The 27,625-nt window shown below is 37.3% G+C and overlaps 1 protein-coding gene across 4 annotated transcripts in view; it reads right to left on the reverse strand.

Annotated features, from left to right (window-relative positions):
• Positions 1 to 312: 312 nt before the first annotated feature.
• LOC311445157 (uncharacterized protein) overlaps positions 313 to 27,625 on the reverse strand; it is a 61,548-nt gene continuing 34,235 nt past the window's right edge. Inside the window, exons 1-4 of one of the 4 annotated variants that reach the window (XM_084536958.1) lie at positions 21,760 to 21,878; positions 17,143 to 17,266; positions 7,575 to 7,714; positions 313 to 786 (exon numbers count right to left, since the gene is read on the reverse strand). In XM_084536958.1, the coding sequence (XP_084393084.1) occupies positions 731 to 786; positions 7,575 to 7,714; positions 17,143 to 17,266; positions 21,760 to 21,814 (375 nt within the window). In that variant the 5' untranslated portion in view covers positions 21,815 to 21,878 and the 3' untranslated portion in view covers positions 313 to 730. Of the gene's footprint in view, positions 1,384 to 7,574; positions 7,715 to 17,142; positions 17,267 to 18,387; positions 18,509 to 21,759; positions 21,879 to 27,625 lie in introns of those variants that run through there. The other 3 variants (XM_084536959.1, XM_084536960.1, XR_014698261.1) reach the window with 3 other exon arrangements.

Raw genomic sequence — 27,625 nt, forward strand, 5'->3', positions numbered from 1 at the left:
AGTCGATCCCTTTTGATTGCATTGGAAGACCCCCAAATGGATCTTTATATCCACCCCATTACTTTCCTGCATTTCTTACTTCAGCCTTCTAATTCACTCTAAAACCAAACCCAAGAAGGCTATGGGAGGCTTGTGTGTCCAATAGACGTAAACTGCCAGCCAAAACATTATCCTAAAGTTCTTTAAACTACTGCAAAATGATTTTACTGTTATTCTCAGCAGTCGAAGAGATCTAAACCATATTTACTGATATGCATGTGAGAAAGTAGTATCAGTAAAAGATCAGAGAGTGTAAATTAAATACAATGCCCAGGGACAGGAACGTGTTTTTATTGCCAGAAAAATCTTCCTTGGAAGGTCACCAATGGCACCTTGGAAGGGCACCCTTTGTGCTCGAGACCAGGAGAACTCTAACTGTGCCATTCCTAATTCATTCCTGAAAATCTTTGGTAATGAAGTTTCAGCAAGTCAGTAAGCAATATACTTTTAAAATGAATCTTTCTTATATGTTTTAACACCATTTCCATTTGTCCTATCTATTAGGTACATAGAGAACAGCTTGTTTGCAAGATTCTTTGACACATACAACACAAGTTATGTCCTCCTTTTTCCTCTCCCCTTCTTGACACAAAGTCCTTTCTCCAGTTTCTCAACTCTTCTTTCACACTTTCCTCATGTTTTGTATTTCTGATTGTTCTATTCTTTCCTGAAGAATCCCTCCAGTCTTCCTTTAAAACATGGTGCCCAAATCAGGATATAATATCTCCATCAGAGGCTCTGGCAGTGCTGATAAAGAATATGGATTAATTTTGATCTTTTAAAGGATGTACTCCCGTATCTATAATTTAACTAAGTATTTAATATATACATTGGATTTTAAACTATAAATCTCAGCACTCAGACTCTTACTTAAGACAACAGTTTTTTCATCTTTTGTAAGACAAGAGTTGGTCAGCAGAAGAAAAGCTATTCTCGTTTTCTTGTCTGCTGAGGTCTGCAGGAGACCAACTCTTCTTGGAGAAGACTCACACTACAGAACTTTGTGCTGTGGGTGCAAGGTGGAGCATGCATATCCTGAAGATCAAAGGGAGTTGGCAACAAGGAACACATCAGAAAGGCTCAGCAAGGATATGTAAAACTTACTCAAGCTAATGAGCTATCAGAAGTTTCTGTACTAAAAAGCAATACTTGGAGAACAGATTATTTAAGGAAATTATTCAATGAGCAGAAGTTTCCCCAGTTTCACTGAAATATTTTAGTCTTTCAGCCTCTTCTTCCATGCACTGTTTTTATCTGAAGCTGCAGCGATGAAGGTTCCTCCAGCTCCCATCTAGGCCATCTGTTTCTTCTGCCATCAGCCTGGTTAGGTATCTTCAGACTCAGCTGTGGACAGACACTTTAGACTTTTATTGGCCTTTCTCCCACGCTTTCTTTTTAGAACAGACAAGCAGCATCCTCACTTTCAACTGCTCAGATCACACAGCCTTCTCCTTATGAACCCATCTTCAGTGGTGTGTGGGCAAATAAAGCAATTATAAATGGATAAACGGTGCAGGACTGAATTCTTGACCTAGAAATATCTGGGAGGGGCACTGGAAGCAGAGTGGGGTTTCCTGCTGATCATCTAATTAATCATCACTAGCAGGCAAGAGGATAGTCTTCCTCTTCTATGTAACTCCTGAAATCTGAGGGTTAAACAGCTTATAACAGATTGCCTGCTGAGTAAGGGAAGTGTTACTCACAACAGAATCTGTGTTAACAATCACTTAACATTACCTGAACTGTATTTCAGACTGAGAACACCAACCCTTCTGTAATGGGAAAACAAATAGGCATGTATGTACAATGCAAGATCGTTAGGTTCAGGGCCTGGTGCTGTGTCGTTAGAGCTAATCTGTTCCTCACTACTGCACTTCTATGGGGTAAATAGACACGTGATGATTATTGCAGTAGAAGGAAAAATGGTTTCATTGCTAATCAAAAAAAGACAGGATAAAAAACAGAATGGATCTATGGGATGTGGGAGATGAACTGGAGGTCAAAGAGGGCTATTTCTTGGATAAAAATTGTTTGGGATGGCAGATGAAGAAAATGCCACAGATGCTGTCACCAAAGAAATTAAAGAGAAAACTGGTAAAAATATTATTTGAAATCCTCAAACCATAAAGATTCCATGTATTAGTGAGAATGATATAAATTGTACATTCATTTAATGCTTTAAAACTTCATAATGTATTAGCAGCAAAGGACATTCTTAACATCCACAACCACTGCAGATTTATTACTTTATTTTAAGGGCTGTTCATTTCATTACCAATGGGTAAGTGAGCATAGAAGGCAAACACAGTGAAATATGTAATAAATGCATTTGTGGTTGTTGCTGATGCATTATAAATTTTGGCAACGTAAACACTTCACGAATCATCTTCAAAATCATCATGTATTACTACATACTTTGGTAATATCCATTGATAGTTAACCTTTCAAACATCAAGAAGTGTACCGTGGTATGATGGCTTTGGGTCCCTCAGTACAAGAAGGACATTGAGGCTCTGGAACATGTCCAGAGAAAGGCTATGAAGCTGGTGAAGGGCCTGGAGCACAAGTCCTGTGAGGAGTGGCTGAGGGAACTGGGGGTGTTTGGTCTGGAGAAGAGGAGGCTCAGGAGAGACCTCATTGCTCTCTGCAACTACCTGAAAGGCAGGTGTGGGGAGCTGGGGGTCGGCCTCTTCTCACAGGTAACTAGTGATAGGACTAGAGGGAACAGCCTCAAGTTGTACCAGGGGAGATTTAGGTTGGAGATTAGGAGAGATTTCTTCTCAGAAAGAGCAGCCAAACATTGGGACAGGTTGCCCAGGGAGGTGGTGGAGACACCATCCCTGGGAGTGTTCAAGGAGAGGTTGGACATGATACTTAGGGACATGGCTTAGTGGGTGACATTGGTGGTAGGGTGATGGTTGGACCTGATGATCTTGGAGGTCTTTTCTAACCTTAATGATTCTATTATTCTATGATTCTATGCATCTTGATTCTTGAAATTCACAACAAAACATTGAAATCCTGCCACAGGACATAAAGAAACTGATAAATCAGTCCTTACAAACACACGCACAAAAACATAAACAAAGATGTACCAAGACGTTTAGATGTAGAGCTTAGGGATATGGTTTAGTGGAGGGCTGTTAGCGTTAGGTTGGAGGTTGGACTCGATGACCTTGAGGTCTCTTCCAACCTAGGAAATTCTGTGATTCTGTGATTCTGTGATTCTGTACATGTACCATTCTGATGTGTTTTTTTGTCGTTGTTGTGTTTGTTTTTGTCGTTGTTTTGTTTTTGTTTGTTGTTTTGTTTTGTTTTTTCAGTTTAACCACAAGTTTCTTAAGCAGTTTTTATTTTTTGACAATTTATAGCACATTGAGCACTTGTTTTCTGGATAAGGTGTTGAGTTGAATAAGGATAATGATTTAGCTTTGGACTTCTGTTTAGACTGAATTTGTCATTTGCTTGTTCTTTGTAGAGAAAGGATTATTGACTATGTATCAAATACTGGAATGTCAATACCTCTAATTAATACTGATTTTAATACCTTTTTCTTGATGTCAGAAGGCAGCCTTAAACTAGTGGTGTCCCCTTACTGTTGGTCACATAGTTCTACCTAGAAGAACAATTCCGGAATATTTGTCCCACAGTTTTAAGGTGCTATTAGTTAGGTTTCAGGCTTCACTCCCACAGAATAAAATGAACTACTTTGTCACATAGTTTTAGCATCTATTGAATTAGCAATGTCTTGTTATTTAATGGAATCAAGCAGAAAATTAAAAAAAAAAAAAAAAGTCCTCATAGCCGTATCTTCATGTGCTTCTATCTAAACATCTATAAATTAAAAGGTGTCTTTTATTTTGTCTTTTTTTATAATTATTATTTGTCTGTGATAAAATGTTAACATTGCATTCAGGGAGTTGTTACTCTGAAATACCATTTGTTTCTTTCTTTACTGTAACTTACAGCATATGTAAAATTACTTGAGCCATCTTGAAGAAACAACTGAATACCCAGTTCATCAGCATCTAATGATTTCTATCTCTGTGCTTTATTTTGAGAGAGCCTTGAAATTGGAGACTGTTCAGATGGGGCTGTTAGTTTGCTATATATGTGGATATATTGCTTTATATGTGGAAGAAGGTCAAACTGGTTTAACTGACCTTTCTTGTAGGAAAATTACAGGTTTATGTGTTGTCTTTTTGTTATCCTATGTGGATGGATTGGCTCACAGATTAAACATTATTAGGTTTTGTGCTTCCCTTTCCATTTTCAGTTCCTTTTATATTTCAACAGGGCTACAGAGGTGTTGAAAAGGATCATTAAAAACAATGATTTAAGCATATACGTATATATATATTAGGTTGAGGCATTTCTAAAGGAGAAAGCATGCCCAGAAAATTTTCATCTAGTTCCAACTCCATCTGGCTTCTAATGATGCCACTGCCACAAGCCATTTCCACTTTTTCTTCAGCTCTCAGATGGTTTACTTCCTTAACTTTTTTTTTTTTTTTTTTTTTTTATAACTCCAAGAGCCACTAGACTATTTAGCTGTAAACATACAGCCAGGCTACTGAGGAGCTCAGTATTGACCTTATGCTGCTACAGCTCCAAGGAGTAAGTTCTTTTCAGTATGTACTATAAGTCCTACAGACAGGCTTTGTAGGTCTTAGCACAAATTCAGGTGTGGTAGGGGGGCACACTCATCTTCACAGTACTTAAAAACTCATGTGCAAAGTATCAGAACTGGAGAGTTTAGTTCAGCAATTTGAGAAGACAGTCAGAGTGTATTTGATGTTGTGATATGTTGTCTTCAATTCTTGTATTGCCATTGCAGGATTCAGAGCAACTGAAGGACTAACAGTTCTTATGACTTCCTCAAGTGTAACTTCTTTTTATTATGCCTTGAGTGATAACCTTTTCACTACAGAATCATTTGTACAGGTTTGGAAGTACTGTTTTCATACTTGCAAATTATGTAGTTTACTCTTCCAGAGCTGTCTGAACAAACTGGCATCTATGAAACATTCGGAATGCAATATTTTTTTTATTGCATCCTCTGACTTCTTCCCTTACATTTGGGGAGCTAATTCATAGGCACCTGCATTTACATATATGCCAAACTTAAAATTCTTATTTAAGGATACTTAAATATGAATTTAAATAAAACTTATTTAAATACAAAATCTTATTTAAGTAGTCATGCTCAAAGGCAGAATTTGAAACTATCTTTTGTGAAAACTTCTTGATTCTTAATGCTCCAAAGCATGAGCTTCTAGCTAGCCTTTATAGTTCATGACTCACTGGATTTTAAAATTATCACCTGCCCTCAGCCCAACAATATGGTTTTGGCATTACTCTAGAATTGGAGATAGCAAACCCTGGAGCATGGACTAATGTAATTGACAACCACTTACCTAACATCACACTGGATTCCATGTTTGACAGCAGCAAAGGGATTTAAAACAGCTCTATTAACAACAAATATGGAGAAGCTATCTTTTAGCCAGGAGAGAGAGAAAGAAATCCGCTGGAAATAATGAAATATTTTCCAAAGCATTTAGCTGTGGATCCATACTGCTCTAGATATAAAGTTAAAAAATAGCCCAATCTAAATAAGTAATAACAGAGAAGAAATCTGCAAAGATGTATTCACTGACTCCTAAGGGGAGAAAATCCAAGAGCTGCAAAAAGTCCGTTCTGCCACAATTTCTGGTTAAATGTCTTTGGGAATTAACCTACAGTTACAAAAATAGGTAGTTTCTTTCTAATATTTTCATCTCTAATGTATTCACTTCTCTGCTCTCATACGCTGAATACGTATTAGATTCATAAAAATGAATTGAAATTTACTATTTCCTGGATTATTTTATTCCACTTAAATCCTTGATTCATAAAGCAATTCCTGAAGATAAACAGAAGTTTGTGAATTGTTCATGAACAGCAAAAATTCACAAGTTAGGGAGAAAGAATTGAAAAAGACACAACTCTTTGACCGTAGGCCACATATTCAAGTCCAGGGCAGCAGTGACCAAGATTCACTTTCATCTTATCATCTGAAAGCTTCCTAGTACCATTTGTGAACTCAGTCTGTGCCGTCAATTCAGTCCATTTTGGCTATGTGGATGGTAGGAAGGCTCTGCAGGAGGATCTGGATAGGCTGCACCGATGGGCTGAGGCCAACTGCATGAAGTTCAACAAGGCCAAGTGCCGGGTCCTGCTCCTGGGGCACAACAACCCCAAGCAGAGCTACAGGCTGGGATATGAGTGGTTGGAAAGCTGCCTGGCAGAGAAGGACCTGGGAGTATTGGTGGCTAGTTGGCTGAATATGAGCCAGCAGTGTGCTCAGGTGGCCAAGAAGGCCAACAGCATCCTGGCTTGTATAAGAAGCAGTGTGGCCAGCAGGGCTAGGGAAGTGATTGTCCCCCTGTACTCGGCTCTGGTGAGGCTGCACCTCGAGTACTGTGTTCAGTTTTGTGCCCCTCGCTACAAGAAGGACATGGAGGTGCTCGAAAGAGTCCAGAGAAGGACAATGAAGCTGGTGAGGGGTCTGGAGACTTACGAGGAGCGGCTGAGGGAGCTGGGCTTGTTCAGCCTGGAGAAAAGGAGGCTCAGGGGCGACCTTATCGCTCTCTACAGGTACCTTAAAGGAGGCTGTAGTGAGGTGGGGGTTGGTCTATTCTCCCATGTGCCTGGTGACAGGATGAGGGGGAATGGGCTAAAGTTGCACCAGGGGTGTTTTAGGTTGGATATTAGGAAGAACTTCTTTACTGAGAGGGTTGTGAGGCATTGGAATGGGCTGCCCAGGGAAGTGGTGGAGTCACCATCCCTGGAGGTCTTTAAAAGACGTTTAGATGTTGAACTTAGCAATATGGTTTAGTGGAGGACTGGTTAGTGTTAGGTCAGAGGTTGGACTCGATGATCTTGAGGTCTCTTCCAATCTAGACAATTCTGTGATTCTGTGATACGCAATTCACTAGAATTTTGGAACTTGTCAGAAATAAGCAGTTTTGAAAAGTAAAGTCTCCTTCATCCACCCAAATGTATAAACAGCACATATGAGCTAATTTTCTAACCTTTTAGTAAACTTTATGTGAAGCTAGACACATAGTTCTTGCACTTTTTTAATAAAATTAAGCCCCTCAAATATTAGGTCTTTCTAATAGTAAGTTCCTCTGGAATACCACCTTTGAGGTTTTTATGTTCTTTATTGGAAAAGGATTAGGAGAACCTTTGCTCTAGGGGCCTTTGGATATGCAACTGGAAAAAAAAAAAAAAAAAAAAAAAAGCTTCTCCAAAATTGAATTATTTCTACCTTCTGTTGTTAGATGGAAGCACTTCAGAGTCAGTCTTGAAAGCAAGCACTGAAGGGGTTGGGGGATATTCCTCTCTTTATTACAGGTTTTTCATGTGCCTTGTACTCTGGGTTAGATTAATGGCATTCTTAATGGAAATGTGTGGAAATTAATTTTTAATGCGTGCAACCTTAAACATTTTTAATACATGATAGAGAACACATGTAGATTGATCCTTACCTTTCTCTTGGTAGATGGTAAATAGTATTCTTGAAGTGATTACTGTTATAACACTATTAGCCTCTGTAGTGAAGTACAACTCATTTCCAGCATTGTTTGAGATGCGGAGATATTGAAGGCCAGCAGTACTCTGACAGAGTCTGTAACAAAAAATAAGTTTACAACTGTAGTTGCTAAGTTTATTCCTGTAACTAAATCTATGGCATAAGAGTATAAAATAAATCTGTTTTTTATAGGATTTTATACAAATGTAAATTTTTGGCCATGCTTAATCTGTCAGAAGAGTTTTCCTGAGAAAGTGATTGAAACTAGGTATTTAGGTTTTGCTTGCAGAGTTGATTCAGTGATGATATCACTAACTCATAATCAAAACAGATGTGGAATTTGTACTTATAGACCAGTCTGCATCCATACAAAACACATGACAATACATGCATATTTTTCAAAACTAAAAATTACAGTTGACTTATAATTTTCTACTGCTCTTTTTATAGCAAGTGATTTAAAAAAAAAAATCAACAATCATTAAAAAAAAAAAGATTTTCAAACTCATCCTCATCTGTAGCCTACAGGTTGTCCAGACGAGTACAAGTCAGGGAAATAACCTGTGAGTTGTCCCTGTGCCAAATGTTTTAATTAAAAATGAGTAAATAAAAAATAATAAAATAAAAAACTCTCATTCAGACACCTGTGCTCACAAAACACACAAGTATACAATAAATATCAGGTAATAAATATCTATAGCTTTTTCAGCTATGCCTGTATTAATAAAAGAAGACTTTTTTGGTAAGAATGGTCCTGAAATAATCCAGGGAAAGTGATGATAGTCATACTACAGCAACACATCAGTTGCTTCAGTACCTGAACACATGCCAAAGATTTTCTAACATGAATTTACAGCCAGCCAAGGAATATAAAAAAAATCTCACATCAGTGCACATCTAAAAAAGATGCTTAATACGGTTTTACAAATCACATGTGCAAATTGCCTTTATGCAAATAAAGACCACATATTAATTGGAGAACTGCTTGAAATTGTACAGGATTAAACAAATATATTTTTTATAGAACAGGGTCAATAAAATAATAAATACTGTATTTATAATCTGCTGTGTAGACTTAATTATGTGCTAAAGTTATGAGCCTACAGTAATTTTACACCAAGATCAATTGAGATTGTGATAGGCTAACCAATACTAGAAGTAACATTAATTTCAGTTAAAAGTTAAGAGTTAAACTATGCACCTACAAATTTAGAGAAACCCTTTAGGTTACAATTTATTCCTTGAGGAAACTAATTTTTAAAATCTGCCCTGGCAGTGAGAGTCAGGCCTGCAAGGGGTCTGATCCTCTTCAAAATGCGAGTTATGATCCTGAACCACTTGAAATTGTGTATATTTCATAGCAGGATAATTTGTTTCCCAATTAACATTAATTCCTTTAAAATATTTCTAGTGGTTCTCCAATTAATCTATAACCTTTATTTGATTGCAGGGACACTAATTACAGAGTAAGATAATGCCTTTTATGTAATTATGAGAAGAAAAAAAAGTAACACCCTATCTTTAAAAATAAGACTTTCTAGAGAGAAGCATTTTATAATTTTTATGTTCTTTTTTATGGCCAGGACTATGATCTGTAAGGATTCCTAGGTTAAAGATTCCAGAAACATATAGAGCTGGGATTGATATTGTGGTTTTACATCAAATATAGTTCAACTCTTTCAGCACTCCAATGGGAGGGGAGCAGCTCGGGGTGGCGGTGTGTGTCTTCCTGGGGCACTACCAGCATGGTGGGGGCTGCATACCCCCCTGTCGCTGGGCAGGAGCAACTGCATTCCTCCCTTGTGCTGGCAGCTTTTGCTTTACCTCGCCAGCTGTCTTTAACCCAAGCCATGAGTTCTCGCACTTTTACCTCTCTGATTCTCTCCCCCATCCCACCACGGCTGGGTGGTGCTGAGCCACCTGCCAGGTTAAACCACGACAGCTCTGTAAGAGCTACCAAGACACTACCAAGATGAGGTTGGTTCTTTTTGGGAATAGCAAGTATTTGCAGTCATTTTGCTGGTTGTCGTCATTTCTTCTAAAAAACGGTAAGGGAATCCATTCTCATGCATGTACAGGTCTTTACAGGAGACTGTGATTCTGAGCATTCAGCTCCAGCAGGCTCATGCCGTTGTTCAAACCATGCAGCAGCCCTTAAACATGTTGCTGTCATCCTTTCATCACTCAGAAAACTACAGTCCTGTCAACGTCAATTAAGATGTCCTAACAGAATAAAGCAAAAATGGTACTTACCTGTGTTACTGTCAAAAAGCAAAAGGAATGTGTGTGGCTGGTTGGGGACAAATCAGGTGAAGAAGCTCGTGAATTGAGATAAAGACAGGGAGATCACTTACCAGTTATCCTCACAGTGAAAACAGACCAGAATTGGGGAGAATTGATTGAATTTATTGCTAATTAAAATAGAGTAGAATGGTGAGGAACAGAGACCATAACTAGAGCACCATGCTCCCCGCACCGCCCCAGCCCAGCTTCACTCCTTTTTCCTGACTCCACCACTGCAAGCATCACAGGGGCATGGGGATGGGGTGCTGTGGGTCCTTTGGAGCAGCCCTGCTCTGCTGCTCCATGGCTCCAGACCTCCCTCCTACCAGCATTCATCCCGTCCTTCCCAGGGGCTTCAGAGAACCACTTTTTTTCCATGTCCATTCTATAGCAATAGATAGAAAAATTGACACCTTCATTGTGTCAAATTAACAAACAATTAATCCCCACACCCAGACTGAGAGGGTAATGCAAAAATGCAAAAAAGGAATTTGCTATTCTTAATCAGAAGTACAATTATGTGTCAAATGTATTTCCATATTTACCCTTTTGAAAGCTCTTGTTTAGAAAGCAGTGGAATACTCTACTCATTTGGAAACTGGCAAGACTGCAACCTTACAATAACTACTAAAAACTACTATTAAGCAGTTTCAAATCCTGATCTTTATCTGAAAATCAGATGAAAAAATGCCAAATTATAACAAAAATGTTATTGGCATTCACATTTTTTGCTTCATGAAATCCAACACCTGTCAGAGAATATTCTGCCTATTGTACGTGCTTAGCTTAGCATTAATCAGGGTAGACCTAGAAGCTTACAGGAGTGACTGTGCCTTCATACCGAGTTTATATTTTTATACCTTCAGTGAATTCCTATTTTGTATATACAGTTGTAGGAAAATCATGCCAGGAATGATCTGAACAGCCATAAAACTGTAAACGAGACTAAAATAATAAATAAGATCACAGTATCACATTATTAAAATGTGTATACATACATTTTCTTGTTAATAGTTTACAGCTCCTGTAAGGTTTGCATTCATGAGATGCAAGCAAAAAAAAACAGTTATAAATTTTAAAGGAATTTAAAATTATGTTTGTTTTACTATCACATCTTAATAATAGAAAGACTATGCTTGAAAGTAATAGAGTGGAAAAATAAGGCTAGATCTCGTCTCAGGTAATATAAACCATCGCTTACAGACTATCAATGTGTTGTGGTTGTTAGAGGCAGTGACACAAAACTAATTTATGGTGACCATGAAGAAGGCACCCAGCTGGATAAAAACTCCCCAATAATCAATGACAAAAGAGTCACCTCAGTTGGGTTTTCACTGCCAACTAAGACAGCTTCAGTACACACTGCTTATCCAGTCACTAAAAAGAGAAAGGTTTAGAAAACTTATTAAGCCTGAAATTATATAGCAAATACAGGCATAAGCAAATATTCCATGATGCTACATTTTCAAAGGATTAAATTAGGCACTGGCTAAAAGAAGTCTGAGATTCATTAAAGCATGTATTACGTTAGCTAGTCTAATATATCTTGGCTATTCTGATCTCTCTCTGCTGGTTAAGAGAATTCTTACTGGTCTTGCTTGCTCATTTACACAGAAAGCCACAGCACCAGAAGATCAGTCAGGAGGAAGGATACTAAATGAGGACAGGGAATGAAGGAGCTGTAGGCTCATACAGGGAAAAAGGAGCCCAGTTCACTAATGTTGTATTTCAGAGCATCTAATCAGTTTGACCATGTGCTTCTTCTCACATGGAATCTGTCTTCCTTTTCATTCGTGTTAAATATCTGACCTTCATCAGGGAAGGAAAGATGACAGAGAGGGAAAGGCAACGAGAGCTGGGGAACTGGTGGTTCCTCCCCATGCCAGCAAGTGGACTCTCCATTCTTATTAGCTTCATTATGAGCCAGCAATCCCTCCTAACTGCTGTCACGTAGAAATCAGGACCCTCACAGAATGCCTTTGAGAAGAAAGTACCTTGCTTTTCCCAAAGGGGTGCTGCATTGCCCAGCCAGCCCTCCTGGCACTCTGCTCTGCACACATGGAGAAAAGCTCGGGAACGGCCTTTCACCTGCCACTTCACCAAGCGTCTGGTTCTCTGACTTTTCTGGTTTTCCTGTCAGCCCAGTAACCTCTGCTCGTTGTATATGACTGGTTTTATATTATATGTAAGTAGAATATAGAATATATAGAACATACTAGAATATATACAATATCATTTTAATGGTTAGAGCACATGCAGTTAAAGGCCATTTGTAATACAGTTAACTTATCATCTTAATTTTCAAACGTATACACAATTATTGAAAGTATTTACTGTGTCAATTGCTACATTACTAAACAGATGTGTTTTCAAAACATGCAAGGACAGAATTTAACTTCCATTAATTGATAGGCCATATCAAGAGCAATACTGCAACTATCAATTCAATTTCATGATATTGCTCATAGGAAAGAAAAAAAAAAAAGCTATACATCTTTCCACCCAAATATGAAGGTCAAATGATATTAATTAATGCAACTATAGTCTCAAGTAGTTCCTTGATTGAGGGTTAATGCCTCATTAATCTTAAACATACCAACCTGAGCACATCAGTAAAGTCAAGCAGAATTAAGACTGATATTATAGTGAGCACAACTTACTGCTTGCAGAAATTCCTATGTTAGAAATCCTTCAGAAATATCTTCTGACACCATAACAGAATCAGGTAGCAGTACTATGCACAAATGCACTCTAAATCTCATACAGTTTATATGCAGTTATTTGCTGAGCTTTACTATATCAGGGCTGTGAAGTGACTGCTTTGATTTGCAAAAATCCAGCAGAACTCAATTTCATTCTCATTGTCAGTGTAAATCTTTGTTTATACAACATGACAAAAGAGGAGAAGCAAAGTACAAGAAGAGATGATCACGAGGCCAGCATCTGGAGCATTAAGAGCAGTACAGCCACTTCGGTGAAGGGACCTGGTGAGCTTGTTCTTAACTGGTCAGAAGAGCAACAGCCAGATACCTCAAAAATTATGTTTCGCCAGAATCAGCAAGCTCAGTGGCAAGAGAGCTGTTCTTATCTTTCAGGAAGGTGACCACATCCTATTTTGGCATCACTACAGTAACTTCACCTTTAGTAACAAGGCAATAAATAAATAAATAGTATGAAAAATCTGGGGAAAAAATATGTGCTTTATGGATCCGGCACATAGTGTATTCATACTGAAAGAAGGCAAGTAGGTCCCATTTCACTAGCATGTGCTTTAAAAAGCAACTTATCGTGAATGTTAATGGAAAACATAACGGAAGAAAATATACCTGTAGCTAGAGCCTTCTACATTATACCGAAATATCCTGAAAATGTTGCGTTTTGTTGTTGTTGTTTCAGTTAACATCTGCTGAAAGAATATATCCAGATAGGTTTTTTAATTATGGATAAACTGTACCACTGCATTACTCGCTGAATAGTTTCCTGGTACTTTAGCTATACATCTTTATGTTTGTAGTATGTGCTATCTGGCCACACTCACAACATCATAAAATGTAACTTTTTCATTTCCTTAAGAGGAAGTTTCTTCAGTAAGGGGTCTGAGTTCTTTATGCATTCAAAATATGCTATGTCTCAGAAATAGAACTTGTGGTAGAAAATGTAAGTATCAAAGATTTAGCCCAGAATTTTAGGAAAAATAAAAATTAAAAAAAACAAACAAACAAACAAACAAAAAGCTACATAGTAGAACTCCCTGACAAACTGCTGAAACACTATTTATATTATTAGCTGTCTTATGTGATTTTGAAGTAACAATCATCTTACCATTACCGGAGAAGAACTTGCCACTATCAACTATACACAATTCCTTATTTTCTTACCTTTAAAATTTTCCAAAAATAAGATAGGGCTTTTCATAGGCTCTAAAATTTGGAATTTTCATTCAACCTTTCAAATTAAAGTAGTTCATACTACAATAACATACCTCTCCAAAAACCTTTAAAAAGTTTCAAATAGCATGTGACTTTTGAATATAAGCAAAACTAAGTATACTTCTAGGATTTCTGAATATTAAAGCCAATGATTTTATAGTGTATTATATAGATGGCAAGCATGATTAAACAGAACTATTCACATCGGATTTTTAAGTAATGAATACATTTGAGGAAAACAGTTGTTCATCAAAAATGAAAGAAGAACCATACTGGGAAGTATCATTCTGGTATTCAGTTCTCATTATCTTCTTCTGCTTAGCTCAATAAAACGATGCTTGCACAACTAACAATATTTGTCTTGCAAGACAAACACAGAAATTTTGCCACCTATTTCAATAAATCAGGACTGCTGGGCTGTGTTATATGTAAATAATCCTTACAATCTTCTTGGCTTCCATCACATCTATGAAAAAGTTTCTAATATGGGAAAATATAATTGAAACTTAACAATGGAATAGACAACTCCTCTGGAAATAAGGAGCAAAGGGATATCCTTGCTCATCTCAGGAGACTGGAGAAAGCCAAGCTGTTGATGCCAAGTAAATTCTATTTCTGTAAAGGCAACGGCACTTTGTTACATACAGAAAAGTTGCTGAAAGTGTGGAAGGCTCTAGAGAGAGGAGAAAAATAAAACTGTTTTCTCCAATATCCTGTAGAATCTCTTTGGCAGTTCCCAGAAATCACAGGTAACAAAAGTCTTGCTGTCTATATATGCTTTGGATTGTCTGTGCAGCCAGTCCAGAGAACAAGAGCCTGATCCTCAGAGACCAGGAGAGAGAAGGAGCTGCCTGCTTGAGCTGTGCACTAATGACTGGAACTTCTCAATGGAAACCTTGCTGTTGTTAGGAAACCATTTCTGAGTATTCTCTAGTGGCTTCTGCATACAGGGATTAAAGTAGATTGAAGCCAGGGCTCGACCATATCAAAATATATTCATCATAGCTCCTAAGCAGTTTGCTCAGCAGCAGACCCCACTTTTACTTGTACCATGCAGGTCAAAGGACCTTAACGCCTGACAGTATTCAACACCAATCACCCCATGGTTCATACGTTGTAGGCTCGCCACTCATTCTTGTATAATATGGAACCAGTAACAAGTTTTGGCTGGTATTGTTCCATGAATGAGTTATATATTTCAAATAAGAATAAATAAATAAATAAATAAACAAAAATAGAGCAAAAGCCTCTAGTGGAAGTGTGAGTAAGTAACCCTTGCAGTAGTCCCGGGACTTCTGTCCCATTTTCACTGATAAAATTCTTAGAAGTTTATAGGCCTAAAGGGCAGCAGAATTTTTCATGCTTTTATTGACTAGATTAATGGACTATAAACTCATTTTGGAGATTACCTAGAATTGATTTTATGGCGCCTTTCCTCTGCAGGGTTTCAAATTCTGACTAAAGAAAGGATAAGACTGAATTTTGCCACATCTGAGCTATGTTTTGATATAAGCTTTTTGTTGGAATCATACTCAGATTTCAAGAAAATATTTTTGAATGTTACCACAAAGTTAGAGATATCAGTAAGATTTTATCCCAAAACAGGGAAGACAGCTGATGACATGATGTGTTCATCACAATCACGCTGAATTTGTTTTATAACCTCACAACTTGGAGGCCTCAGTCAACAGATGAGGTACCACAACACGTCCACTAAGTTAACTTTTAAAGACGCACGAGGTGCCCAAGTTGCTGGGGGGACACAGACAGGCCGGTTGAGCCCCGCTCTCTCCAGGGGTGTGCCAGACCTTGGGGCACTGTGGCACTGGGACAGCTGGATGGGGTCCTCTGCTTCCTGGGCCAGCAGTTGGCCAGTGGGGAGCAGCCGTGTTGGGCATCACCTGTTTCTGTATTCATTTCTTTTTTATTATTATTATTTTTCCCCTTCTTTTTTTCCTATTAAGCTGTCCTTATCACAACACACAAGTCAGGGGGAGCGAGCAACCAGCTGGGTGGGCCTGGGCTGCCAGCAGGGCTCAGGCATGGCACTGCCAGCAGAGGCTGCCTGCTCAGTAATGCAGTGAGCATTGTCTTCGAATCTTTAAGGGTAATTATCCCAAAAGATAAAGAAATAAATAGAAATAAATACCATCTCTGTTACTCTCATGTGCCTTCACTGAAATGAACTAGCAAAGCTCATTGTACACCATTTTAGGATTGTTAGGATATCTTTGTAAGATCACAATCTCTGTGTTTACAGTTTTAAAATTACGTAAGACTACTGATTAAATCTGGAATACATTTTTTGATGACTATTTTCATCTAGAAATAGTATATCATTACTAACTAATACAGAAGACAAGTGAAATTTAAGTCTATCAGCAAAGCTACTGATAGCTCTACTGATGGTGATTCTCTTTACCTCACTGATGGTAAAGAGAATTCACTAGAATATTCAGCTCCTCCTGTCAGATATTTGGTCGTGGCTATTGTCACAACACATACCACTCTTCCTAGTACTAAACTTATTCTGTATTATAGGAGTATACTATAAATGCCCATGAACATTCTAGTTTGCAGCATACAATCACAACTGATTTTCAAGGTAGTATTGAAAAGAAGCCTAAAACAACAATTATAATGGTCCCTCATAATTATACACAGTCAAAAAGCCATACTAATTAATCCTATATACAGAAATCAAATTTTTACAGCCAATTTAAGGGAAGCATGCTTCTAGACAAATACCAGATTTAGGAATAAAACTTGAAATAGAAATGTATTATAAATATTTTGCATTTTATGGTTGAGTTTTGTGCTGGGAATTTCACACTTAATCACACTAGATTCAAATGAAAGTTACACCTTACAGGTCTGAACCCAGGTATGGTGTGTTAGACAGATCTAAATAGATACCAGAGAGAGTCTGTTAGAGAAAACAAGGCTGTTTAGGTATAACTCTAGACTTAGCTGACTTTAACACCCCCACACTACTCAACTATGCTACATAGTGCAATTAAAATGAAACTTGCTTAGCTTCTACAAAGGAATATGTATTTGATGACTCAGTATGTTCCAGCAATTGAAGCTTGCAAGCTACAAAATTTCCCAGTCATTTCACACTTTCAGCTGAATTGCAGGCCTGGAAGATAAGTCGTTTTATAAACACATCTAATCGGATTTTGTTCAATATGCCAGGCAAATTGAAGGTAGACAAATATATTCAGAACAGGCATTTGGAATGAATTTTACATATGAATATCAATCTAACAACAACAAAAATAAATAAATAAAAAGGCACTGGTGACTCACCTGAATGTCAGCACATCAAGAGGGAGAATGAGAGAGACTGCAATAACTGACTCTGGAGAAGCACATGACATGTGAGTACAAACACCAAAAGAACCGTTCCCATCCTGCCTTGCAGGGAGGACCACTAAAAAGGAGAAAAAAAAAATGTCAAAGCTTTAAGAGTGCAGATGGATGCCTGTGAATTGGGAAGAAATAAAAAAGTATATCAAATCTTTGTGAAAGTGCCTAAAATACTTCACCATTTCCCATAATTTCCCCAGTCGAAGACAGAAAGAAGACTTACAGTCAAGTGAAAGCAAAAATAGCTTAGAAAAGTATTCACTATATTACTAAGATATAAATGAATTGAAATATAGTATATATCCTGATATTAAATGACATTATGGTTTAGATTCTCTTCAGAGGACTGTTCCTGAGATTCAGCCTTGCTCTAATACATATGCCATCTGTTCCACATAGTGAACACACCTACTGTCCTTCTACCATTAAATGGCAAAAATGAATTTTATATTGAAACCTACCGAGCTGGATTACCTGACATGAAAATGGCAAGAACATATCCTAGGAAAAAAAAAAAAAAAAAAAAAAAAAAAAAAATGGCCAGAACAGGCTGGTATGTGGAAAAATGTCACCTTTATAAATTCAAAAGATGATCAAGAAGGTAGGCACAGATTTCCGAAGATCAAGCTAGCTCCATTGATGCAGAACTGTCCTTGGGGTTCAAAAACACAGCAGCCCTTGCTGAACTTTTGAGTTTCATCATTTGGCCCTGAATTCTCCTCCTGTACTCAGAAAAGATACCTCCTCTAAAAAGGTGAATATTAACTCTTCAGTCTTTGTTTTGACAGAATGATGAACCCATTAACAACAATGAAAATATCTGAATGTTAAAAACCAATGAATACTTTTAGCAGAAAATCATTTTGCTAAACTAAGCTAAGCTCTGACTGTAGCTTAAACTTATATCGTGGGTGCTTTTGTGTTGTTTGTTGTGTTGTGTTTTTTTTCTGATTTACATGAAGCAAAACTGAAAATTGTAAAACAAGGCTGGGCACCGAAGAATAGTGAAAACACACATGTAACCATGTTACAGAAGCAGATGTCTCCAGGTGAATTACCCTTGCCCGGCTGTCGGCAGCCCACCCTGCCGCTCTCTCACTCCTTCTCCTCAACAGGACAAAAATACAGAACAAAGTGAAAAAGCTCACAGGTGGAGATAGGCTCATGGACTTTGAGGACACTTACCAATTGCCATCATGGGTGAAACAGACTCACTTGGGGAAAATTGATTTATTAACAACTAAAAATGGATGGTGAGAAACAAAGATGAAAAATAAAATTTCACCCCATCCTTTTTATTTTTTTATTTTATTTTTTTCAGGCTTAATCCACTCCTCCATTCCCAACTCCTCCACCTTCTCCCTTCTCTCCCTATGGCAGGGCACAGGGAATGGGGGTCATGGTCAGTTCCTATCCATTCCTCTCTGCTGGTACTTCACATCACGCTCTTCCCTCCTCAGGCAGGTCCTCTCAGTGGGTTGCAGAGCCCAGCCATCTCCACCATCTCCACTATGGTTTCCCCACAGGCTTCACAGGAATCTAGGCCCCAGTGCCTGGAGCACCTCCTCCTCCTCTAACCTTGGGCTGTTTCTCACACTTTTTCCCTCACCTCTCACTATTGGTCTGCATTTTGCACTTTATTAACCACCACTTCTCAAGGGTCCCACTATTGTTGCAGAGTCCTGCAGCGGGTCCACTGGGGAGCTGGCTGGACCCAACTCTTCCCAGCATGGGCAGCCCCAGCCTCTTGGCACAGAGGCCACCCCTGTAGCTCCCCCACTGCCAGGACATTACCATTTAAATCCAAAACACTAGTAATGAATTCTGACAAATTCTCTTCTGAACATAAATAAATAAATAAATAAATAATCATTTCCAAGGTATACTGGGTATAACTGAAATTGAGTGATTTTTCTTCATAGCAGCTCATTTGGTGCTATGTTTGTAATTTGTTACCAACGGTGTTCATAACACACTGATGTTTTAGCTGTTGCTGAACAATGCTAGCACAGCATCAAGGCCTTCCCTATTTCCCACTTTGCCCGCCTCAGCACCCAGGACAGGAATACCCAAGGAGCTGGGGGGACACAGCCAGGGTCCAACCCCAGCAGCCCCAGGGATCTGCCAGACCTCAGGGCGCCATGCTCAGCCGTGGCACTGAGTGAAAGAAGCACAAAGTGGGGGCATTCAAGTTACTGCATTTGTCTTCCCAAGTAACATTTACATAGGATGAAGTCCTGCTTTCCTGGAAATGGCTAAACATCTGGCTGCCAATGGAAAGCAGTGAATGAACTTCTTATTTTGGTTTGCCTGAAAGTGCCACATTGCTGAACTTACTAAACTGTATTTGCCCCACATGCTTGTGTGTTTGTTTGTTTTTGTTTGTTATTTGTTATTCCGTTTGGTTGGTTCGGTTGTTTTTTGTTTTATTTTGTTTTGTTTTGTTTTGCTGTTTTGTTTTGGTTTTGCTTTTTTTTTTTTTTTTTCTTCTTTTCTTTTTGCTTTTGCCTGTCCAATTCTCTCCCCTGTCTCTCTGCAGGAAGCAAACAAGCAGCTGGGTAGGGGCTTAGATGCCAGATGGGGGTCAAGTCACCCCAGCACATTTCTGCTCAGATCTCTTCTTTAGAGACAGATGATTCTGTCCAATGCCCTGATACCACATCTCCTTCCATTTCCTTTCATCACTTTTTTTGAGAGAGTTAGAAAATTCACCACTGTTAGTTTAAATGCAGGCTAATTTGCATGGATCTGACCTTCGCCATCAATTCACTCACTCACCAGTTCACAGAATAATACAGTTTCTCTATGAAACCATTTATTTCGACCATTCTTTCTCCTGCCTTGCTCTGGCATATTGCTAATGTACTTCCTTCTATTGTTAGCCACCATGGAGCATGTCCTTTATGCATTAAGTTGCTCTTAGGTGGACCTGACAGAATTTTAGCACTGAGCAGTAATGGTATTCTGTGGAGGGTCCTCACATTTACTTTATTTGTCCTTTGTACTTTTTCAAGCAAAGGAGCTATAAGGCAAGGTGAATTAGGGCCTAAAATTTAATTCTTATTCTAGGTTCTTGATTGGTTTCATTCCACTAGCAGCAAGCTCTCAAGACATAAGCAGAATAAAAAAATATATGGTCTGTATGTAAAATGTAATATAATAAACGAAATGTGATACTCTTAATAGCTTTTGCTATTGAAAGTTCAAAGGCATAATGTATTTCAATTACAAAATGAAACATCATTTTCTTCAAGGGAAAAACATCCATTGAGATGCAAAATCCCTTTGGGGGATTTTCTTTCTTTTACTATTTCATTATTTTTAACCCAAAACTCCGGGGAAGTACTATCAGATATCAAACCAATTTGGTCCATGAATCAGGTTATCAACATAACCTAATCTCTGGCTGATGAGAACATTCTCCTGAAGGTCAATGAAGTCTCCAATGGTTTACCTTGATTTACTATATTAAATAAAATAAATTAGCAAAGTATATTTCTTTAAAAATATATTCATTAAAAACACTTCAAAAAACCTTTTTGAATATTTAGGAAAATTTTGCAACTTACATGACTTGCTAGGCTTCATCCAAGACCACTAAATCAGCGCAAAAAAAAAAAAACACCTAACCAAGCTATAACATTCTTCAGAGACCCAAAAGCAGCCAGCACAGATTGTGCTGTCTCATGGATTTTATTATGTTGATTCTGAAGTCTGTTTTTCATATTGTTTGTATAATTCAGTGTTTGACTATTTTGAGAAAACTCTTGACTAAGGAGAAAACAATTAGCAATAATCTGTTTGTGCACAATCTTAGTTAACAGTTATACAAATAGTTGGACAAATCACTACTGCAAACAGTTAATTTAGTGCCAAAGTACAGTACACCAGAACAACGTAGAAGCTATAGTCAATATATTTTCAGTGACCTTAAATTTTTATCAAATAAAGGTTGTATGTGGGTTCACAGTATGTATGTAATTCAGTGAACAATTACATGACTTTTAATCTTAAATTAGTTCATTATTGATTTAGCCAAATAGTTTTAAGAAAATAATTTTGAATTTAGCCAAACTTTGGAGAGCATTCAGTGAAAAATAGTAATAATGATAATATGCATTAATTAATGGGAAAAAAATTGCTGTAACTGTTTCACTTCAGTATTAACTGTTAACAGTTGTAATAATAATGAAAGTAATAATTTGATGGAGATGATTAGAGCACACTATCTGTAGGAAACTACTCTAAGTGTAATTTCTAGGATTATGTTGCTCTTCAGATAACACTATCCTGTAAGATATCAACAGGAATACACTGACTACAATACAAGAAGAAATAATGTATATAAAAGAAATAGCAGCCAAAACTCCAGAAAAGCAAAATTCTGTACTCCAATGGAAAAGATGACTCTGTAAATATTATATTAATCAAATGCTAGAGCCAGTCAGTCACTTTGAACACCTTTGTCAAAGCTTTGACAAATCATAATGACAGCTCTGCAATACTGCACAGTATGTATTTCACATAGACAGAACATAAAAGAAAAAAAATACTGACCACCTTGAAGGACCTCAATGAGGTTAATAAGAAATCCCTTAATCACATAAATCATGTAGTATGTGTTGCTATAACTGGATCAGTAGTGCAGAAAGGCAAATTTCACTGTTAGCTTGAATTTTTCAAACGATGAGGCATTAAAAAAAAAAAAAAAAAGGAAACATGGATTCCACTGATTCTTCATAAACCAGAAGAATTTCAACACAGGTACCGTGAAAAAAGCTAGGACAAAAGAAGTGGAGTGGCCTAGAGTTAAAGTACTGTAGAATTGTGATCAGCCCAAATTGGACAATATGTCAAAAATATACTTTCACCATAAACTTTTCAAACTTGATTCTCTGGGACTTATGTGATAGAAAGCAAAAACATGCTGAGATGCCCAGTGAAATATTCTATGGGCAGACACTTTCTGCTGCTTTTCATTTCCTCCTATATCAGCTCTCCTGCTAACAAGATAAAAGGGAAAAGTTCTTGGAGTGGGGAATGGGGAAGGAGACATCATACATCTTCTGTGAGCATTTGTCTGCGTGGAAGCACGGATGCGTGGAGAGCCAGAGAAATGAACGTGGGAGAGGAGCGGAGCAGTTTAACTGCACTTGTGCAACTTCCCTCATTCCTCTTCCATTTTATAGTGAAGGAAAAAAATGAAAACACAGAAAAAGGAAACTATTTGCTTAGTAGGTAGATCCTGGGTAATGTATATTCTATGATTTTTTTTTTTTTTTTTTTTAAGGAATCGGATACATGATGCCACATGCATTTAGATAAAGTTTTTTGGATGGAGATGTCTACGTATTATTAACACACACACACCAAAGCAGCTATGCACTATAATCAGAGTGTTAAAATTGGGTTGAATGGCTGCCAGTGGACAATTAAAAGCATTTTAGTTGACCAAGCTTGCAATTTAAATTAATTTGTAGGCACTCCCACTGCATGCTCTGAAACAATTAAAGTCTGTTGCAGATGCTCTCTTGGATGTAAACAGGACAAGCATTTGTGTTCTTGTCTGATTTGTGAGTTGTCTTACTTTGTCAATGCTACAAAATCCAACTAACCATAATTATTAGAGGTTGATGGAACATTAGACTCTAGACAATCTTTCTAATGTGTAATACAGATGGAAAGCAATTGAAACCTGTATAAATGCATGTGGGATTAAATGTTGCATCATAATAGTGGGGCAAATTCTAATTTCCAGCCAGAATATCAACTGGAGTGGAGGAATCCCTTTGCCAGAAAAGTAGAGGCTGCTCTCAAGAGATGAACTTGATAGCTTGTCTTCAAAAAAATCAAAAGCTGCAACAAAGTTGGTAGTGCTGTCTTGAGCGACCAACAGTGGTCGTAAAAGAAGGATATGCTTGTACTGATGTTAAACTGAGAAAACCCAGTTCACCTGCTTTTTAGCATGATGATGGTATGTAGTGTCCACAAAGATGATGCAGTGATTCATGGGAGAATTCCATCAGGGAAACGTGTCTGATATCACTGTTTTAGAGCTCTCAAACCAGTGGAGGAAGTTCATAAGCATATACTGCTGCATGGTGGGGAAATTCTGGGCCACGTTGCAATTCTAACTCCATTAATTTCTACTGTAGTAGATTACTAACTTCCTAACCGCTATCTCAGTTAGCTGTCAGTCCCTTCTGGGGCACAGGGTTTGTGGACGGAGACCTATGTGAATAGGAACCCACTAACATCTTGCTTACAGACTGCTTTAACTCCAAGCAGCACGAAGCTCAGTCCCATCACTTGCAAAGAAAAATGGCAACTTCCACGCCCTTGACAAGGTAAGATCACATATGCCCACTATGTATAAGACCTTTTCATTGTGTATAAATAATATTTACAGATGCCAAGACAGTTATTAAGTGAAGAACCAGCAAAACAACCGTAACAGAAATGCAGTCCTCAGAGAAAGGTTATTACACATGGTAATCAACGGTGGCTGAAACCACTGAGGTGGTCGTCTACAGACAAATGATCTTTCTTGCTATCAGGTGATTCTCTGAATGCTCCAGGTAGCTTATGAGGCCTTCCCTGCATTCTTTTTGAATCAGATGATTTTTAAAATACCTAACAAGTCGAAATGTAAGTGAATTAAACTTCTACGTTAAGGCTGACCAGCCTGAAGGTATACACTGAAGCAAAAAAATAGTCTTGCTAAGACAATTTTTTATTTCTTTGCTTTTAAGAAAAACATTTCTCTGGATCAAAACCTGGATGAACACAGTGAAGAGCACATAGTCCCTCTGCATTTTTTGCACCAAATGTGGTTATCCTTTGATAACAGTGATTGATAGTGTCTGGGTAAGTTTGCTTAATATTTGCTGTGGACAGTGTCTTGACTGAGGCTCAATCAATCACTTTGAAGAGGAAATAAGGGCTAATGCAGTAAAACAATATTGGTTATGCACTCAGTTAATCCATCACAATTCTCTTGTGTAGTGTTGGGGAGTAGGCTTTTGACTTAATATTGATCTTTGAGCTTCTTTTTTTTATTAAAGAAGAAGATTTCTCATTCAACAGTTTGTAAAATGTTAAGTGTGCTGAATTCCCACTCACCACCAATATTTGTAGGTATGCAAAGTTAGGAAACTGCAAATAAACCAAATTTGACAGATGCAAATCTATTGAAGATTTTAAGGTTAAAAACAAACAAACAAACAAACAAACAAAAATATATATATATATTTAAGCCTATGAAGTCTCGTGTTGCCAAATTTAACAGCAAAGCTCCAACAGAGTTCAAGTAAGGCTAGATTGTCTATTACCTTAGGTAGACCTCAATTTCCATTGTTCCCCAGAGTGAAACTGTTATTGTTGTTAAAACTAACTGACTGTTAAATTTTAGTATATTGTATAAGTGACATAGAAAGTCCCATTGTTTCTTCTAGTTGTCCACAGATAAGCTAATATGTGCAGGGAAGTACATGAATATTCCAAAGAAGAAATACACAGAGGATTTCTACATTAAGATTTAAAGTGTTTTTTAAATACCTGACCCAGAAGGATAAAGCATTTGTTTATCAGAAATTCACTTGGAATAGAAAAAATAAATAATAATTTAAAAATCTCAGTAGGAAAGACATGAAACATATACCAGATGCAAATTCTTAAGTCTATCATTTCATTCCTCATATATGATTGTTTAATCTTCGAAAAAGAACAGCAGAAACTTTCAACTCCAAAGAAGAGCATTCACTGTAGGCTGGCAGCTACAGGGACAACTAATTCAAGAGCAGATGTACTTCTGCAAAGTTCATCTGAGTTGCTTTTAGTTAACTACCATATTATTTTAGTATCTGGTTTTAGACAAACAAACAAATGGCTTGAATTAATGATTTGGTTGTTTCTTTTTTACTAAGCATTTGTCTTTTAAATCAGAACTTCTGTGTGTAATATCAGTACTTCCTCTTCCTTCTCTTCTGAAGAGTTCCTATTGTAAAAAGGGAGCAATTAAAAATTCGTAATAACTTTAGAATCAGGTATATACATCAAAATCCCTACAGTAGAGGGTGATGAATTAACACTATCCTAGGCAGAAGTAGAACACATATTCATGTTCTTGGAAACACTGAGTTACACCGTCCTTTGACACCACAAGGAACCACATTTCAACAAGAGAACTTTACTGTCTGAGGACACATTGAGGCCTCACTGAGTTCAGCTATTTAAAAATTTAGAATTGTCCTGATTGACTCAAAATCACAATAATCACACAGAAGCACCAAGAAAGCATATAATTATTACTTTCAGCCTTTTTAGTCTTATTGCATATTGCTATGCTACTCATTTTGTTTACATGATAACTTGTGTTGCTTATTTAGAATTGAATATTCGGAACAGATTACTCAATATAGAAAGAAGAACGTTAGATCTGCCAGTTGGAATTATCCCTAGAGGAAGGGACAAAACCCTATGGAAATCTCTAGGTTTTGTCACACAGAAAAGATTGAGCCTAATGACTTAATTTTCCACTTCTGCAAGTCTTTAGAATTCCTTCTACACATTCTACTTCTTTTGAGACTTTGGGATATGTATGATCATTAAAGATTTATCTGTCCATACTACTGCCTACTTTCAAATTCACATGCCCCTTAATCATGACAATAACGTAATTAATTTCTGTAGTTTTCATTTACTCCCATCAATTCCTGTAAGGCTACCTGTAGCTAGCCATCAGCGGGAAACTCATCGTTTCCTTAGATTTTGCTTTGAAGGACATAATCTTGCAGAATTGTCAGTTAGTTTTCTTCAGTCACCTTTAAGTACAGTGCAGCCAAAGTTAAGCCTGAGAATTATTTTACGTTATAGCAACAAGAGGTATTTGACAATGGTTTTTATTTTAGTTTTCTATTTACTTGTCTTCTGAGTAACATTTTGTCAATAGCCCATTGACTTTATTGATCTAAACCTTCCAGGAGATAATTTGCTGTTGTAAACGGTCTAGTGTATTCTTTTGCATACATTGTTTGGCTAAACAGTATCAATGTACTTTGGAGCTCATGAACAGTGACAGATTTGGAGGAGACAACTCTAATGGAGAGTTCAGAAATGTTCTGCATCAGTTAGGAGCCACAGAGTCAAACTGGAGATGTAATTTTAGTTATGTATAAACAATAATGAAAATTCAAATATTAAACATTGATTGTGTGAAATTTACTTTTTTTTTTTTTCTTTTTTAATACAGTGAATGGGCACAGGGTAAGGATTAGAGATTTTTTTTTTTTTCTCTTATTGCATTACTGATATTATTGTCAATTTTATACCATTGCTGTATTATTAAAACTTGAGGTGCCATAGGACATTACTTCAGTCTTGTTTTAGAGGAGACTTCTTTATTCCAGTAAATGAGTTGTAGGCTTTATGTCAACTTACTTGTTTGTCTACACCAAGCACTGTCACTAGCTGTGCCTATAACAATGACTTCTTTTGTGACATGCACATCAGTCTCTCCTCCAGGAATTTGTCTAAGGCCAACAATTCACTTCAAATAGTTATTCTGTTATTAAGTTATTAAGAATGAAATGAAAACCATAAGAATAAAAGTGTTGTGAAATATTATTATCTTAGGACAAAAACAATCTATGTGCAATTCCATCCATATCCTTGGTCTCTGTATACTTGAACAGAATTCAACCAATATCATGGATTTACAGCTACAACCATAAGGGAATTCACAAGGTGGTAATGGGAAAAGGAGCTTTTAATTCTATTACATAATTAACACCCTTATTATTTTTAACATCATTGCAGAGTATTTCATTATGTTTCATTTTTATACTACGACTTAAATCAATCCGGCTTCATCTGTCTCTTCCTGCATGCAGAAATGAAGACAAAAAAAAAAAATACAGTATATTTGCTGTACGTCCTTCATTTTTTGTAAAAGCATTGGCCAGAATGTAACATTATTCCTCAGAGCTCTAATGCTGAAAAGGATTGTTGCTTAAAGAACTTCATTTTCAGCCCTGACCTAGGGGAAAAACTGCCTCAGTTTGTCTGCTTTTGTTCTTAACATAGTATCTAGTCAGTGGCTTTCTCTATTACACATAATTTGGGAAGACAGGTAGCCTCCGAACAAACTCATTCAAGGTGGGGATGCACTTTGAGGAATACAGAGAGCTGGAATTCTTCATATTTTGCTCAATAAATATTTAGTGCCTTTGTCCTGTGCATTTAAAATAAATTAAGGCAAAACAGCTTTAAACAAATACATTTGATTTATATAATGCAGTAATATTACCTATAATAATGAATAGATTTTCAATGCCAGTAGCATTCAGTAACATACTCAGAAAGACAAGATAAAAGTTCAGTGTTCGTGGAAGTAATGCTGAAGAAAGCAATGAATAGCACATAC

Source organism: Aythya ferina, assembly GCF_964211825.1.
Source record: "Aythya ferina genome assembly, chromosome: 15".
Lineage (NCBI taxonomy): Eukaryota > Metazoa > Chordata > Aves > Anseriformes > Anatidae > Aythya > Aythya ferina.